The sequence below is a fragment of the Salvelinus fontinalis genome, chromosome 36 (assembly GCF_029448725.1).
Source record: "Salvelinus fontinalis isolate EN_2023a chromosome 36, ASM2944872v1, whole genome shotgun sequence".
NCBI classification, from domain to species: Eukaryota; Metazoa; Chordata; class Actinopteri; order Salmoniformes; family Salmonidae; genus Salvelinus; species Salvelinus fontinalis.
Window position 1 is genome coordinate 21,474,915 of NC_074700.1, and position 17,301 is coordinate 21,492,215.

The following is a 17,301-nucleotide window of genomic DNA, read 5'->3' on the forward strand; positions in this document are numbered from 1 at the left end:
GCTAAGATGCTAATATTTGGGTAAACTCTACACAGTTGTGTTCTGTGAGTGTCACTGAGTAGGCTGATACTTCATTTCATGGGTGCACGGTCCATAGATTAGGCTGTACGTTGCAATATGAATGTTCATTACACAAGGGTAGTTCATGGAGCCAACTACTTAGCCCTTTGACCACCTCCTCCCTGCTCTTACTTATAAAGTACCTACATTACAGTGGCACTATGCAAAATACTGTTTTGAAGATCTGTTTAGTCATGATTGGGGCGGCAGGTAGCCTAGTGGTTAGAGAGTTGGGCTTGTAACTGAAAGGTTGCTGGATCGAATCCCTGACCTGACAAGGTACAAATCTGTTGTTTTGCCCCTGAACAAGGCAGTTAACCCACTGTTCCTAGGCCATTGTTGTAAATAAGAATTTGTTCTTAACTGACTTGCCTAGTTAAATATAGGTTAAATTTGAAAGAAAATGACTCCTCATACGTTCACTCTTCAGACTCCTCCAGAGGGCGCCTTTAAATCATATATTTGGGAGTTAAGTTATGCAAAAGTTAACTTAATATACAAGTTAGTGTTTATTATGGTCTATGCATAGTAAATAAAGGCATTCTAACTTTAAAACCCACCTGACTGCTTGGACCTTGGTTTCTTCAAACCATTTGACACTTTTGTTGGATTTGATTTAACCTGTAGTTTTTTATGATTCTCCATTTCAGCGCACCGTTGGAAGCTCCCGACACATTGATTGCTCAAGGATATCCAAAGTCTATTGATGGTTAAACATTAATCATTGTAATATAATGCTCTACAGAGATAAGGAAAGAGTTTGACTTATCTTCAACAGACTCACCATTTTAAACATGCTGTGGTAGTGTACAGGTAACATTTTCTATCCATTAATTTATAAACGTATATGATGAGTTTCATTCCATAACGCTATATATCCATTTTCAGAAATGTTGGTAAATTCACTTTTATTGTTTCCAAAAATTATGAAAGAGATTGGTGTGGTGTGTTTTTTCACTATCTAATCATAACACGGGGTTGTTCAATGACAGACATATATTTGTTTAAAATCTATCACTTGATGGTTACATTCCAGAGTCAAATAATATTTTATTTATTTATTGGTACATATGCTATATATCCTCCTCACTCTCAGGGATTGAAGTAGTACTGCTAGGTTATACAAACTCAAATGTAACATTTAACAAAACAGTTTTTATGAACTGGACAAATTATACATTTGTGACATCATAAATAAATGGTATTCAATACAGTAATATGAGATCTGTACTGTATGTAAAACATTTACATTTGACATTTTAGTCATTTAGCAGATGCTCTTACCCAGAGTGACTTACAGCAAGTGCAATCATCTTAACCACATATCACAATCAAATATACAGGATACAAACATTCCACTTCAGCTAAACAATGGATATACAGTATTCTGCAAAAAAAATATATATACATATATTGTAGATATGGAAATAATATATTTAGCTATGCTAGTCTTGTCATCTGTTGCAACAGGACTTTTTATACCTTCTAATATATTCAACTATTTTGAATTCACCACATCCTTGTTTTGGTCTGTAATACATTGCTTCTTCTTCTTCTGTGAGGTTTAATGGCGGTTGGCATCCAATATATGTTGCATTACCACCACCAACTAGACTATAATGGATTCAGAAAGTTTTCAGACCTGTCACGTCAACTCCCGCTCCCCCTCTCCGCTCCCCCTCTCCGCTCCCCCTCTCCGCTCCCCCTCTCCGCTCCCCCTCTCCGCTCCCCCTCTCCGCTCCCCCTCTCCGCTCCCCCTCTCCGCTCCCCCTCTCCGCTCCCCCTCTCCGCTCCCCCTCTCCGGTGCTCAACGTTGCTGGTCTACTATCCACCGGTCCTGGCAACACATCTTTACACACACCTGGCAACCATCAGTATGCACACCGGCGTCACATCATCAGTCACACCTGGACTTCATCACACCGTTGATTACTTACCCATTATAAAGCACTCTTTTGTTATCAGTCATCGGGTAGTAGTGTATTTGTTTCAATGTCAGACGCTTCTCTTGGTTTGTATCGCTCGATGTTCATTATAGTAAACTCACTAACTGCACCTACTTTCTGACTCCCTCTGTCTACGTTACAAGACCCCTTGACTTTTTCCACATTTTGTTATGTGAAAAACATATGCTGAAATAGATTAAATAAATTAAAATGCTCATCAATATACACAAAATACCCCATAACGAGAAAGCGAAAACAGGTTTTTATGAATTGAAAAAACTGAAATACCTTATTTAAATAAGTATTCATACCCTTTGCTATGAGACTCGAAATTGAGCTCAGGTGCATCCTGTTTCCATTGATCCTCCTTGAGATGTTTTTACAACTTGATTGGAGTCCACCTGTGGTAAATTCAATTGACTGGACATGATTTGGAAAGGCACACACCTGCCTATGTAAGGTCCCACAATTGACAGTGCATGTCAAAGCAAAAACCAAGCCATGACGTCCCAAGAACACAGTGGCCTCCATCATTCTTGAATGGAAGAAGTTTGGAACCACCAAGACTCTTCCTCAAGCTGGTCGCCCGGCCAAACTGAAACATCGATGGAGAAGGGCCTTGGTCAGGGAGGTGATCAAGAACCTGATGGTAACTCTGAAAGAGCTCTAGAGTTCCTCTGTGGAGATGGGAGAACCTTCCAGAAGGACAACCATCTCTGCAGCATTCCACCAATCAGGCCTTTATGGTAGAGTGGCCAGACAGAAGCCACTCCTCAGTTAAAGGCACATGACAGCCCACTTGGAGTTTTCCAAAAGGTACCTAAAGACTCACAGACCATGAGAAACAAGATTCTCTGGTCTGATGAAACCAAGATTGAACAATTTGGTCTGAATGCCAAGCGTCACGTCTGGAGGAAACATGAACCCATCCCTATGGTGAAGCATGGTGATGGCAAGGACTGGGAGACTAGTCAGGATCGAGGCAAAGATTAACAGAGAAAAGTACAGATAAATCCTTGATGAAAACCTGCTCCAGAGTGCTCAGGACCTCAGACTGGGGCAAAGGTTCACCTTCCAACAGGTAGCAATGCTCCCCATCATACCTGACAAAAACTCCCCAAATAAAGGTGTGCAACGCTTGTAGCGTCATACCCAAGAAGTGTCCCCAGGATCTCCATGAGGAAGCACCACAGAGTGTTCATCCAGCTCAGCTGCAGCTCAGAGTACTGGTACCCAGAGCCTGACATGTTGTGGACAGACAGCAATGGGAAGGAGATCACCTCAGCAGAGACAGAGAGGCCCAAACAAAAGGAGGGGGGTGTCCTGTACTTCATCACCAGTCACATGAGAATAGGAAATTACAAACTGGAGGGGGTCACATGTGTGGTGATGTCACAGTTCCAGGGAACCAAGATGGAGACTACACTGCAGATGACTGGTGAGTTTAGGAACTGGAATATACTGCAGCCCAGGAATGGGCAACTGGCGGCCCCCCTTTCGTAGGCCCGTGGACCAATTTGACCACCTCCAAAAAATCTTAATTTACTGTTGAGAATTAGAATAATAGAATACACAAGGTGAAATTTGCATCAGCAATCACTCAGTCAGCCCATGTCAGCAAAGCATTTCTAGATTGACAAGTTAGTCTAGCGGCCAGCTATCTAAACTTGTAGTAAGCATGGTTGAATTACTGACCGGCGTGGGGTCTATTGATCACCAGTTATAACATTAAAAACTGCACATTAAAAACTATAAACATTATTAACACCCTATGGCAAAAATAATGACTTCTGTTTCTTTGTGGCCCCCACCCCATCAAAGTTGCCCGTCGCTGCTGTCGACCAATGCCCTGACAAGAGTCAGCCTGTTTGTTCATTGCTAGTGTGTAAATAATGTGTTGATAATGTGTAAAGTTACGACTAAAGGTACATCTTATATAAGATTAAAATTAGGTTTGAGTGTATTTTGTAAAAATGTGGAATGTTGAACCTTATACAATTTGCAAAACGAATGTATTTCAATGGTTAACTAATCCTGCCTAATCCAACCCTGCTTGTGTTACAGATGAATTCTACATGAGCAGTCTGCCTGACAGGGTGTACATCTCTGCATTTATGATTCCTGTGTTTCTGGGGCTGCTGTGTATCACTGCATCTGTGCTCTCCTTAATCCATCAGAGACGAGGTTGGTCTCACTTGTTGTTAAAATATGATATCAGGGTATAATTATACACAACCATGTTTATTAGTAGGTTCTATGGTTCAACATTGTTGTAGGCCATTTCATATGTTATTGGAATTAAACTGCATATACTTTTATTGTTGCATGTAATATTGTTGTGCAAGTACGTTGTGCAATGATATTATATTTTCACCTCCAGTTGTTCGAGAAACACTGAAGCCTTTGGGTAAGAACCGATACTGAAAGACAGATTAACTGAGTTCTGTAACACATTTGAAAACACGAACATCTCAAGTATCATTCTTTATAATAAATAAAAAACAATTGTCAAAAAGGAATTAAAATATGAAGTAATATGCTGTATATTGAACTCATTTACAAATATATATTTATATATTTTTTTTACAATAGATGATATGAATACAAAATGAAAAGCTATGGATCAAGGTATGCAATATTTCAATATATACACTATTTCCTTAAAATGAATAATTTAAAACTGTTTTAATTTAAACCAAAGGACAACTTTCCTCCACTGTATATTACAGAGCTCATCAAAAAGACAGAGGAAGTCACTTATAAGGATAGGTTAATGGGTACGTATTATGTGTTTTACAGTTGATGGAACATTATTTAATTCACAAGTATTAAAAGTGAATTGATACAGAAACATCATGTTGTATTTTCACAGGAATTACTGAAACAATCCCAGACTCTGGTAACTATCGGCTCCTTTCACATTAATGCTGCACAAACTTCAAGTGATTTGTCATCTAAATATATAATCCATGCAGTTTTGTTTTCATATATATAATGTGTTCCGAAATGATTGACACCCTTGATAAAGATGTGCAACAATGACTGGATAAAATAAATAATTAAAATACTGAGTAATATTGTATGCTCAAAAAAATATAAAAAAAAATATATTATTTATTAGTAATACAATTGCTCAGAGAAATAGATTTTCCTGAAAAGTACTCTTTTTTTCTGAAAATGTAGAGGTTAAAATTATTGACACACTGTCACGTCCTGACCATAGTTCTTATGTGTTTTGCTTGTTTTAGTGTTGGTCAGGACGTGAGCTGGGTGGGCATTCTATGTTGTGTGTCTAGTTTTCTGTTTCTATGTTTGGCCTGATATGGTTCTCAATCAGAGGCAGATGTTTTGTGTTGTCTCTGATTGGGAATCATATATAGGTGGCTTGTTTTGTGTTGGGATTTTTTGGGTGGTTGTTTCCTGTCTCTGTGTTTTGTCTGCACCAGATAGGGCTGTATTCGGTAAGCCACGTTTGTTATTTTGTACGTGTTCACAGTTTTGTCTTGTTTAAATATGTTGAACACGGAATACGCTGCGTCTTGGTCCGATCCCTGCTACCGTTACACACACCTGTTTTCAATACATTTCAATACCTCACCTTGTGTGGATTATGACACTGAGCCTTTTTCTAAAATGTTTTAGAACATACAGAAACCTTCCAGATCTTTGGTATCGTTCATCTGTAACTCCATCTTCAATTCAAACCATAGGTTTTCAATGGGTTTCAAGTCCGGAGACTGAAAATGTCGTGTGCTTGGGGTCATTGTCTTGCTGAAAGGTCCACTTGCAGCCAAGTATCAGCCTCCTGGCAGAGGCAACCAGGTTTCTGGCTAAAATGTCATGGTACTGGGTATATTTCATGATGCCGTTACACCTTTACAAGGACCCCAGGACCAGTGGAGCAAAATAACCCCATAACATCAAAGATCCACCATATTTGACAGTAGTTAGGGGGTTATTTTCTGCTCATGTCTTCTCATTTCGACACCAAACCCACCACAGGTGTGCGTGGCCAAATAGCTCTATTTTACTTATTAGCGGGGACTGCAATTATTGACACCCTTGATAAAGATGAGCAATAACTGTATTCAATAATTAATTCAGATACTGAGCTATATTGTACATTAAAAAAATCCTGAAAATATATTTTTTTATACAGATACAATTGCTCAGAGAAATAGATTTTGTTGAACAAACTATATATTTATTTTTTGTCAAAAAGGTAGGGGTCAACATTGACAAATATTATTGACACCCATAAAGATTCTTATGAATAAAGTGTTCAAAAGTTTAGTATTCGGTCCCATATTCCTAGAACGCAATGACTACATTAAGCTTGTGACTATAAAACCATGTTGGATACATTTTCAATTCGTTTTGGTTGTGTTTCAGAATATTTCGCGCCCAATAGAAGTTAATGGTAAATAATGTATCGTGTCATTTGAGTCACTTTTACTACAAATAAGAATAAAATGTGCTGCTATACACTTCTAATTGTGTTCTTATGAAAGTGACTCCAAAATGATACAATACATTATTTGCCATTAATTTCTATTAAGCACAAAATGATCTGAAATACAACCAAAACCAAGTGTTTAGAAACATTTACAATAAAAGTGACTCCAAAATGACTCTAATAACCACATAGTCATTGTATCATTTCAAGTTCAAAGTGCCGGATTACAGAGCTAATACAACCAAAAATGTGTCACTGTTCCAATACTTTTGTATAAATATATACTTCCATCAATTCCTTTTCTTCTTCCCCTACATAGTTTGAAGGTTGATGGTTGATCATACAGGTAATTATGAACACTTTTATAATTCCTATGTGTCATGATTTTTGGGACTATTAGAACACACACGCCCACATGCGCACACACACACACACACACACACACACACACACACACACACACACACACACACACACACACACACACACACACACACACACACACACACACACATATATCATTTTATGTTTCAATTTTAACATGTAATCACATTTCCTACCACAAATAAGATAAAATATCAAACATCGTTACTGAATTTAATCTTTAATTTTGTTTTATTTTTAACATTAATAATTTCACATTACTTTCCACAAATTAAATTAAATGGTAGTTTTTTTTCAATGGTCATGCTAATTCATTTTAAAACAAACAAAACATGTTGAAATATGCTAATGTTATTGGATTCATATTTTGTGTTAAAATATCAGAATTATTTTTAACATTGAAACAAAAATTACATAGATTTTTTTTCAGTGGATGTGACTTTCGACCCTGACACTGCACATCTCAGACTCTCTTTATCTGATGATAACAAATGTCTCATATTTGGAGAATTAAAAGAAAAAAGGATTGTGAGAATTTCAAAGAAAAATGCAAAGGAACCGGCAGCATGAAGTGTGAAGAAGAACACAAAGAAGACAAAGCGTTTTGGAGGAAAACCTACAGAAAATAGTATGCTAAATGTTTCAGGGAAAGACAAAGACAAGAAATTTGGAATCTTTAACCAGAAAAATCAAAAGGGAAAAAACAAAGAAGGTACTCTGAAGGCTGAGGAAGTACGCAAAGAAGAGGCCACTGAGAATTTAGAAGAAAAATAAAGTTGATTTAACAAGTGACATCAATAAGGGGTCATATCTTTCACCTGTTCAGGAAAGAGCAGTTTCTAATGTTTTGTGCACTCAGTGTTAATCTATTTAAATATGAAGTCTTAGTTGTTTTAAGTGCTGTATGACAATATATAATAATTGACTCACTCACTGTAACTATGTGTTTAAAAAAAGCTTTTCACTCAATGCAGTTAAACATGTAAAAGTATACAATTTTTTGTTACAATAATAAAAGGCATTTTAAAATGTCATGAACTGATCAAAGTACTTGTATGTTAGTGGTTATCTGATTAATGCCTCATTTGCAAAATCTTATTTATTTTTACATTTCTCTGTAAGAGCATTTTTTTTAATATGAGACAAATGTCCTTATAATAATGTCTACACCCATAAATAAGGTTGTGTTAGTCACAAAACATTTTTTTTTTTCGATTATTAATCAGAAAATGTCAAGCAGAATTTATGTAAATTCCATATTTGCATGTCAGGTTCACGATTTATAAATACCATTGTTCCTGTAGATTTTTTTATATGCACAATTTACAATCAAATCTGTGCGTGCAAACATTTTATTAATGTGGTCCCAGAATAGTATTCTTGACATTGTAAAGACGAAGGCCTCTAAAGTTGTGCTTACCAATGGCTGATTACAAACCTTCCCAGTCTATACATTGTTATGTAAGAGCTGGGATAAACTGATTGATCCTCGAGATCACAAGACATGAACTGATACACATCCAAGTCTGAAAAGCAATATTTTATTCTTCACAAATCAATAGTGTACAGTCTATGTGTATGAAGGAAGGCATAACATTACCTGTGCATTATGCATGATTTATCTTATAATATCCTTGTGGTTTGAGAAAAACTACTGAAATAGCTGTCTATTATTATTCAAGTCATAGACAAAGAATATATAGTCAATGTGAGAAAGCAAAACATTTCTATATTAAGCTAAATGTATCATACAATCTAAACAACTCCAAGCAAATGTGTAAATATTACTGAATTGACAATAATTAGTGATTGACCATCATTAGTGTAGTTAAGACCACTCATGTTTAGCTCTCCAACACAATAAAGTAGCCTATTGATAGATGTAGAGGTGACAGTTTATGCTTTAGATTATTTAGATTTTTTACTTTCAATGGACAAAATTCTGATTGAATCTGTATCATTGTTCCAGGGTGAGAAAAGTGGGTGGACATCATCCTCATAACTTGGTCCCTTGGTGAATGAGTAGATGAGTGAGCTGTCTTCTGCATTGTAGAAAGTCACCTTCTTTTCATTATAATCTAGATAGATACCCACTCGGTGTAGAATTATTTCTTTAAGGACATCATCATCATCCATGAATGCTGTAAAGTCTTTGCCATCGGAGATCCCGATTACCCAGAAGCCATTGGCTGGGCTGAGAACCAACTGTCCTTTCCTGTTAGCTGTTGCACTGGTAACACCAAGTACCCAGTCCTTTTTCTCCTTTACAGACACCTCCCAGTAGGCCCGCATAGCACGGCCCATACTGCCCAACACATATGGGGCTTCATCAAAATGCTTGTCAATGTCATTCTTGTCAATCTCTGTCAGTGATTCTTGTTTTTGGTTCACCCACTCCACAACTTTCCCATTGTGTGATATCTTCAGCTGCGAGTGAGCTGTTTTTCCATCTAGAACAACATCCACTGATAATAACAAAAAAAGAGTCAACCAATTATGTCATAGTTGGTAAGATTTAAGCTACACATATTAGCTAGCCACTGATTTGTGGTTCATAAGTGTGTATATAAGTAGCTAATAAGGCCCTGAGTATGTCTTACTAGCCATAGAGTAGGCCTTAATCCAGTGTTTTCTTATTCAAACATTATACGTTGAAGGGGCAGTGCAGTCAAAAACTTGATTTCCTGTTTTGTTCAAGATATTTCCGCTATATGAAGTTAAAATAACACTCTGAAATTGTGAAAATTATCATAATGCCCTTTTAGTGTAAGAGCCTGGAAATTCAGCCTGTTCAGGTAGGATAGAGTTTTTGTCCCACAGCATGACATCATAATCTGATCTGATTCTTATTATCATCTTATATTTGCATAATGTATCCTCTTGCTTTGAAGGGGCCAGTGAGGTAGGCGCTGGGTTTAGACGATCCTATCTGCCAATTAACACTGTGTATGTAAACATATTTACATTTGTATCATCATCAGAACTGAGCATTTCATTGGCAAAACGACTGTCACGGAAATAAATGTTATATATAACATATACACACACAGATAACATATACACACACAGTTATTTTCATGAAATAAACACATTTACCAGACATTCAGTGATGATTTGAAATTAAAAATAAAAACTGCACTCTTAAAACTTTCACTCTTAAAGAGCAAGTTAGATTAGATACAGATTGCTAGTAAGCTGTCTCAACATGGTACTAATAAGGGCATGGCAGCTTAAAATGTCTTTCCACATGCTAACCTCTCATCATTACCAATAACAGGGGAGGTTAGCATGTCTTGGAGGTATGATCTTTGACCCTCTGGAACTTTCTCAACAACATTATTCACGATTCATTCAGGATTTTCCCTATTTATGGTAGCATTCACATTCATGTAGATATGTTTCAATTCATGTTTGATTCTTATTTGTAATAAAAGTGACTCCAAAAATACAAAATACATAATGTATCATTAATTTCTATTGTGCACAACAAAATTTTGGTTGAAGAGCTGATAATATTCAGTGTAAATAATTTGCAAAAACATAGAAAATCAGAACGGGGGTATACTTTTTCACAGCAGGGTTGTATATTTAGATATAGAAAGAATATGATTAAAGCTGATTACCTTCAAATGAGCGTGCCTCTAGAAAAGAAAAGGAAACAGACAGGTTTAACAAGTTTCAGTCTTATTACGTACTGTGATTTGTTAACCCTATCAATCCCAAGGCCGCAGCAAAAAACGTATTTTTCTTTGTCTGACTTTCATTTTTCTTAATGTCCAACCCTTATATTTAGTCTCACGATTAAGTGTTTTAACATTTTATTTCCATGACAACCAGGGCTACAAGTAGTACAAAAAAGAATTTGACATAAACAGTTGCACTCGGAGTAGTATTGACAAATGTCAACATTAAAAAACGGTCAGCCAAAACAACAACCTGATAAAATAAATGTATATGAATGCTTTATGTACAGACATGGTTTGCTCATAAGGAAATGAACATCCAACTAGTCAGTGACAACTGTGTAGAGTTTGGAGTTTGTGACAGAAACTATGTGAGCTTATTATGGTGTTATAGACACTATGTCCTGGGATTTCCTATGATGTTCACTGTAGAACAACTCCTTACCTTCTAACAATTCTTGTGTAGCTTGTGAGCGTCATAGAGCAAAACATGTTACATGTGCATGTTTGTGAGAGACTTAGATTTTCAACCCTGGCCCCAGGCCCCTTCGGGACGTGCCCTTGTCTCATCAACACTGCTCTAGCTCAGCCCCCGTTAATCACACAGACTAATGGTTGGTATTTACGGATGCGGAAGAAATAAATAATGAGTTTAAAAGGGGTTAGAAGTCCAAAATGCGGCAGTGATATGATGGGACTCATTGGGTTAAGTTAATTTATGTATCGCGAATACAATGGTTAAAACTGATTAGCACATTACCATTATGTGGGAGGTCCAAATTCATATTCGTATCTGGAATAAATACAATACAATTAGAACACATTAAAAAATAATATGAAAAAGTAATACATCTCACAATTCACTCTTATTGTAGTACTGTTATTTATTTTATAAACTGTACTTGTAACAGATTCATTTCTGGTTGACTGTTGCTTATCCAAGATGTTCTTAATTGAAGTGTCCTTTGACAAAATAATTTTTTCCTATTGATATCAGCATGGTTAAGTAACCTTCATTTAGCCTCACCGTTCATTGAAACTGCCTTAGGCGTCTTGGGATGGGGAGAGATATTTGTGTCTGTAATGGCAGTATATCCATGTGACCAAACTGAAAATATACAGTACCAGTCAAAAGTTTGAACACACCTACTCATTCAAGGGTTTTTCTTTATTTGTACTATTTTATACATTGTAGAATAATAGTGAAGATATCTAAACTATGAAATAACACATATGGAATCATGTAGTAACCAAAAAAGTATTAAACAAATCAAAAGATATTGTATATTTGAAATTCTTCAAAGTAGCCACCCTTTGCCCTGATGACAGCTTTGCACACTTTTGCCATTCTCTCAACCAGCTTCACCTGGAATTATTTTCCACCATTCTTGAACGAGTTCCTACATATTCTGAGCACTTGTTGGCTACTTTTTCTTCACTCTGCGTCCAACTAATCCCTAACCATCTCAATTGGGTTGAGGTCAGGTGATTGTGGAGGCCAGGTCATCTGATGCAGCACTCCATCACTCCCCTTGGTCAAATAGTCCTTACACAGCCTGGAGGTGTGTTTTGGGTCATTGTCCTGTTGAAAAACAAATGATAGTCCCAGAAAATAAAAAACAGATGGGATGGCAAATCGCTGCAGAATGCTGTGGTAGCCATGCTGGTTAAGTGTACCTTGAATTCTAAATGAATCACTGACAGTGTCACCAGCAAAGCACCCCCACACCATCACACCTCCTCCTCCATGCTTCATGGTGGGAACCACACATGCGGAGATCATCCGTTCACCTACTCTGCATCTCACAAAGAAAGACATGCCGGTTGGAACCAAAAATCTATGTCCATTGCTCGTGTTTCTTGGCCCAAGCAAGTCTCTTATTCTTATTGGTGTCCTTTAATAGTGATTTCTTTGCAGCAAATCGACCACGAAGGCCTGAGTCACAGTCTCCTCTTAACAGGTGATGTTTGATGTGTCTGTTACTTGAACTCTGTGAGGCATTTATTTGGGCCGCGTGGCAGTTGTAGTTAACTGAGTTATCCTCTGCAGCAGAGGTAACTCTGGGTCTTCCTTTCCTGTGGCAGTCCTCATGATAGACAGTTTTATCTTAGCGCCTGATGGTTTTTGCAACTGCACTTGAAGAAACTTTACAAAGTGTTTGAAATTTTCCGCATTGACTGACCTTCATGTCTTAAAGTAATTAGTCTTTGCTTATTTGAGCTGTTCTTGCCATAATATGGACTTGGTCTTTGACCAAATAGGGCTATCTTCTGTATACCACTCCTACCTTTCACAACTCAACTGATTGGCTCAAACGCATTAAGAAGGACAAACATTCTACAAATTAACTTTTAACAAGGCACACCTGTTGATTGAAATGCATTCCAGGTGACTACCTCATGAAGCTGGTTGAGAGAATGCCAAGAGTGTGCAAAGCTGTCATCAAGGCAAAGGGTGGCTACTTTGAAGAATCTCAAATATAAAATATACTTTGATTTGTTTAACACTTTTTTGGTTACTACATGATTCGAAATGTGTTATTTCATTGTGTTGACTTCTTCACTATTATTTTACAATGTAGAAAATAGTAAACATAAAGAAAAACCCTTGAATGAGTTGATGTGTCCAAACTTTTGACTGGTACTGTATAACCAAACATAAAAAAACATATTTTTTATTTGAAGGTAAACATATACAGTACATCTTCTTACATCACATTTTTGTTGAATACTCAATTCTAAATAACTGAAGGGCATTCCAGTGTGCATTAATAACCTTTTACTACATTGGGCTATATCAGGGTCATGCAGAATGTTTCTTGGGAGTCTTAAACAAATCTACTTTGAATGAAAAGTATACACCTCATATTCATGGTTATGGGCTTTTAAAAAAGAAGGCTTGTACCATGGCAGACATAGAGCTTAAATGTATTCAATTTTGGGTTTGCATTCCAGTATTACACTTTATATACATCACAGAAGACTGAAATATAACTACATCCTTTGACATGGAAACACCAGATTTCTGTTTTTGTTATGAAAGTTTATTCATTATGAAATTATAAAAATATGAATAACATTCCACTCATGAAGCCAGTAGAGCGCGATTTGGTAATTTGACTGCAGGAAAGGGCTACAGAAGCAACGTAACATTTTAGCCATACGTTCAAAATTGGTCACTCACCCTCTCCTCCAACGACATTAAATCTTCCCAGCTGCTTTTGACTTGCATCTGTTAAATGACAAAACATGTCATTTAAGTGTATTCTGCCAACAATTCCTTACTTTACATCATAGAATTTTGATGAAAAGAGAACCTAATTTTAAAACCATTTCTAAAGTAATTTTTCTGTAAAATAGTTGAAAAATCAGTTTCAATTTAAGCTTTGTGTCCTTCTTTTGTCCTCTATCCACTTTCATGGCATTTCTTCAACATTCTAAAGGCCCCATTGTGACATTTTGACTTTTAACTCAAATCAGCTACTTTGACCACTTTTCCAACAACTTAGACAGAAAAGTTAGAGGGTGTGACATCTTGGTCTACTTCTCTGCTATTCAAATCTTGGAACAAAAATATCTGCTACGGATCTAACGATACATCTCTTTTAGTAACTGTTTATACATGTTGGCATACACATTTATTCACATTTCTACGTACACTAAATTAAAAACAGTTTATTATTGGCTTAATGAAAGTTATTGCTAGTTTCTCTTCTGCTTTGTTTTTGCATTATTCAGAGAAAAACCTGTATGAGCATATCCTCAGATAGCTGTTCGTAATATATTTTTGCATTGATAACAGTAAGAGAGTAAGATAAAATAGTTTTGGAGGGTTTAAAGGGGATTTCCACTACTTCATAACCTCATAGTCTAAAGATGCTGAAGATAATGAAAATTATGTTAAAAAGTCATGTGGTGGAATTCCCCGATTTAAATGATAAATCTATTGTTTTAAAAAGTAATAAAGTATAATGAATGAAGCTTTACCTCTACAGAACTTATGCCATACCACGAAACCCAGTCCCAGGAAAGTAATAGACCCAAATGTAACACATCCAGCAAACCACACAGTGGAATTCAGACCATACAGTACACAGGTTGACCCGGAAGTTGATTGCCTCTCAGTCTCTGTTCCATCTGCAACTACAATGGTTAATCAGAATTAGGTCTTGAACTCAACATTTAAATATGTGTCCTCTTTATTAGAACATAAATCATCTCTCAGCTGTTGATCTAAATAAGTGGAGGAGGTACTGTTATGATGTTTTTTTTAAATGTAGCTTTATGGTTCAAATGGACAATAACAACCAACATTTGGACATGTGGTACCAGGGTGAATGACTTAGTCTGCCCTCATAGCCCTTCCCAAGACGTTACTATTAGCTTATTACCTTGAGCAGATGAACAGGGAAAAAAGATAAGAAATGTTACCAAACAAATTTGCTGGATCAAAGGTCCCATGACGCACCTGCCAGGGAACATAAAACCATGACCAATAATCTCTGCATGCATCAAGATTATTAAAATAATGTTGTAAAATAATAAGTATGGATAGCATTCCTTTATTTTACAAATACTCTTTCAACAAAATCTTTCTCAACAAGTTTACTTAGATATACTTTTGTGCCAGTACTTCAACGCTTAATTTGAGCCGGATCCTGTCAGAAGAGGATCCGGCACCTCTCCATTTTGGACTGTTTTGTTCAGAACATATTTGGCCGGATCCAGTACCTATCGTGGCATGACAAATTATTTATAAATAAAAGCTATCGAAGATCATTCGAGTTGCCTCTTCGTTAATATTCCTTTCTCCACAAAAAACGTAATTTGGGTTGAGCCGGCCCGGGTTTATGGTTTGCGCAACATTGTAACCTATGTTTAAGACCAACGCTTGGCCGTGGCTGTGTGAGAAGCGCGCCAGTATCTCTCACATAACTAGAATGATATTAACTTTCTATGAGCTCTCTCCCTCTCTGCTCTGATAGACATGAGCCTCCAACTCTCATTTCTCCAGCATTGCACTTCATAATTTATTTCTGTATAGAATCATAGCTGCGCGAAGGTTTCTGGGGGAACTGCACTACCACAGCCTGGCAGTACACCTGATACATTGAAATACATTTGCCAAAGTTATATAATTACTTCTTGCTGTTCAGAAATAAATGAAATCATTCAGAATAGCCCACTACACCAAGAGAAGGCCTATAATTTAGCCACAGAGGTTAAATAGCTTATTTTAGCCTAGTTCTGGATTGTAGCCCAATAATAAGGAATAGCCTACAGTCGGGAACGCGTGGCAATTCGGTCAGTGAAAAAAAAGCATGCAGACAAAACATTTAATATAACATTTAGCGAATAAAGGTTGAAAAGCAACGACTCCTGCTGAAAAGAGAAGACTCTAAGCTGTAGGCCACCAAAATATTTGATCAACTTCTAAATATTTTTTACAAAAGAGAGAGAGAGGGAGAGAAGCTTTTGTGAACTGCGCATCATTGGGTGAGTCAGTGAATCTGGAAAGCATCTTTAGGACTATCATTTCCTCATATTGTAGCATACAATATGTGTCTACAAACAACTATTGTAGGTTAAATTGTATTTAACCTTTATTTAACCTAGGTGTAGGCTATTGATGGATTCAAGACAAGGTCGTTTTTATTGATCTCAGATTATCCGTTTGTCAGTGTTAAAGTAGCCTGCCATTTTGATAATTTGTGCGGTATCAAAAAAGATTATTCCAAAGTGTCCAGTCATGTAAAATGACGTAGAATTGCATGATATGCATTTTTAAAAGGCCAACATTTTCCCGGACCGTTGGTTACAAAAAATGTTCCCGATTTGTTCAACTTCTGTAAGTGCCTCTACTCTACTGCTCAATGCCAGTACGAAAATGCGACGACATGCATGCAATGCTTTATTATAAAGGTATTGTTTCCCCCTCATGCGTTCATGGTACCTCAGAACTCCCCAGGTCACCCCCCTTTATAGCGCTCACTTTTTGTGGTTCATTATGAACCAGAGTAATATGCAATTAAACCATCAAGACATTTGAAAGCATTATTGCATGTACGTTACATATCGAATTATTTCGCAATTGATAAAGATAAGCTTTTAGAAATGAATTAATTCACTAGAACCTCTTACCTGAATGCAGATAACAGCGTATGGAGCTATAACGGAGTTTCAGATATGAAATAAACGTTATTTTCTCCCCCGAGCTTCTTATAACAATGAGAGTAGTGTTTAACCACACCTACTGTAGACTTTGAAGCTCAAAGGTTCAGAGGCTCCCTCTGTGTGTGTGTGTGTGTGTGTGTGTGTGTGTGTGTGTGTGTGTGTGTGTGTGTGTGTGTTTGTGTGTGTGTGTGTGTGTGTGTGTGTGTGTGTGTGGGTGTGGGTGTGGGTGTGGGTGTGGGTGTGGGTGTGTGCATGCGTGCGTGTGTGAAAAGAAAGTGGTTGGTTTGAAATTACCTGAATGATCAACAATTAGGCTCCAAACGATGAAAAAAAAAATACAATTCCTCAACTAAACCGCATGGTAAACCAAATTGTAAATAACGTTTATTTAGCCTAGGAACATAAATGCCAGAAATGTTTCCAGTGACTCCTGTATACATAACCATATTTAAAAACAGTTATCCATATAAATACGTATTGGGCATTGATGTAAGAAATTATGGTAACTCTGTCATATATAATACTGTATATACTCATACCATTGTTTTTGACAAGGAAGGCATCCTTTTTGGTGAGTTCTGCAAGAACTTAGCTTCCC

General features: G+C 36.9%; 1 protein-coding gene and 1 long non-coding RNA gene across 9 annotated transcripts; one reads left to right on the plus strand and one right to left on the minus strand.

Moving 5' to 3' along the window:
• The first annotated feature begins 557 nt into the window (after positions 1–557).
• Positions 558–7,362, plus strand: LOC129835733 (uncharacterized). Of its 4 annotated transcripts, none has more exons than XR_008756492.1 (7): positions 1,844–4,190; positions 4,387–4,413; positions 4,599–4,634; positions 4,736–4,783; positions 4,879–4,905; positions 6,782–6,808; positions 7,277–7,362. It is a non-coding gene; the product is annotated as an uncharacterized LOC129835733 (long non-coding RNA). The 4 variants fall into 4 exon arrangements; XR_008756491.1 differs by having other exon boundaries at positions 7,265–7,351; XR_008756490.1 differs by lacking the exons at positions 6,782–6,808; positions 7,277–7,362 and adding an exon at positions 558–873 and having other exon boundaries at positions 4,071–4,190; positions 4,879–6,775.
• A 1,005-nt stretch (positions 7,363–8,367) lies between these two features.
• LOC129835710 (ret finger protein-like 4A) lies at positions 8,368–16,776 on the minus strand. Of its 5 annotated transcripts, XM_055901473.1 has the most exons (9): positions 16,671–16,775; positions 14,921–14,997; positions 14,517–14,672; positions 13,714–13,761; positions 11,896–12,111; positions 11,557–11,637; positions 11,290–11,322; positions 10,470–10,487; positions 8,368–9,311 (listed from the first exon to the last, which is right to left on the minus strand). In XM_055901473.1, exons 6-9 carry the CDS (start codon positions 11,561–11,563, stop codon positions 8,755–8,757), a joined length of 615 nt encoding a protein of 204 aa, XP_055757448.1. In that variant the 5' UTR covers positions 11,564–11,637; positions 11,896–12,111; positions 13,714–13,761; positions 14,517–14,672; positions 14,921–14,997; positions 16,671–16,775; the 3' UTR covers positions 8,368–8,754. The 5 variants fall into 5 exon arrangements, with proteins under 5 accessions (XP_055757448.1, XP_055757447.1, XP_055757446.1 ...); XM_055901472.1 differs by lacking the exon at positions 11,896–12,111 and having other exon boundaries at positions 11,557–11,607; positions 16,671–16,776; XM_055901471.1 differs by lacking the exon at positions 11,896–12,111 and having other exon boundaries at positions 16,671–16,776.
• Between the last annotated feature and the right edge of the window lie 525 nt (positions 16,777–17,301).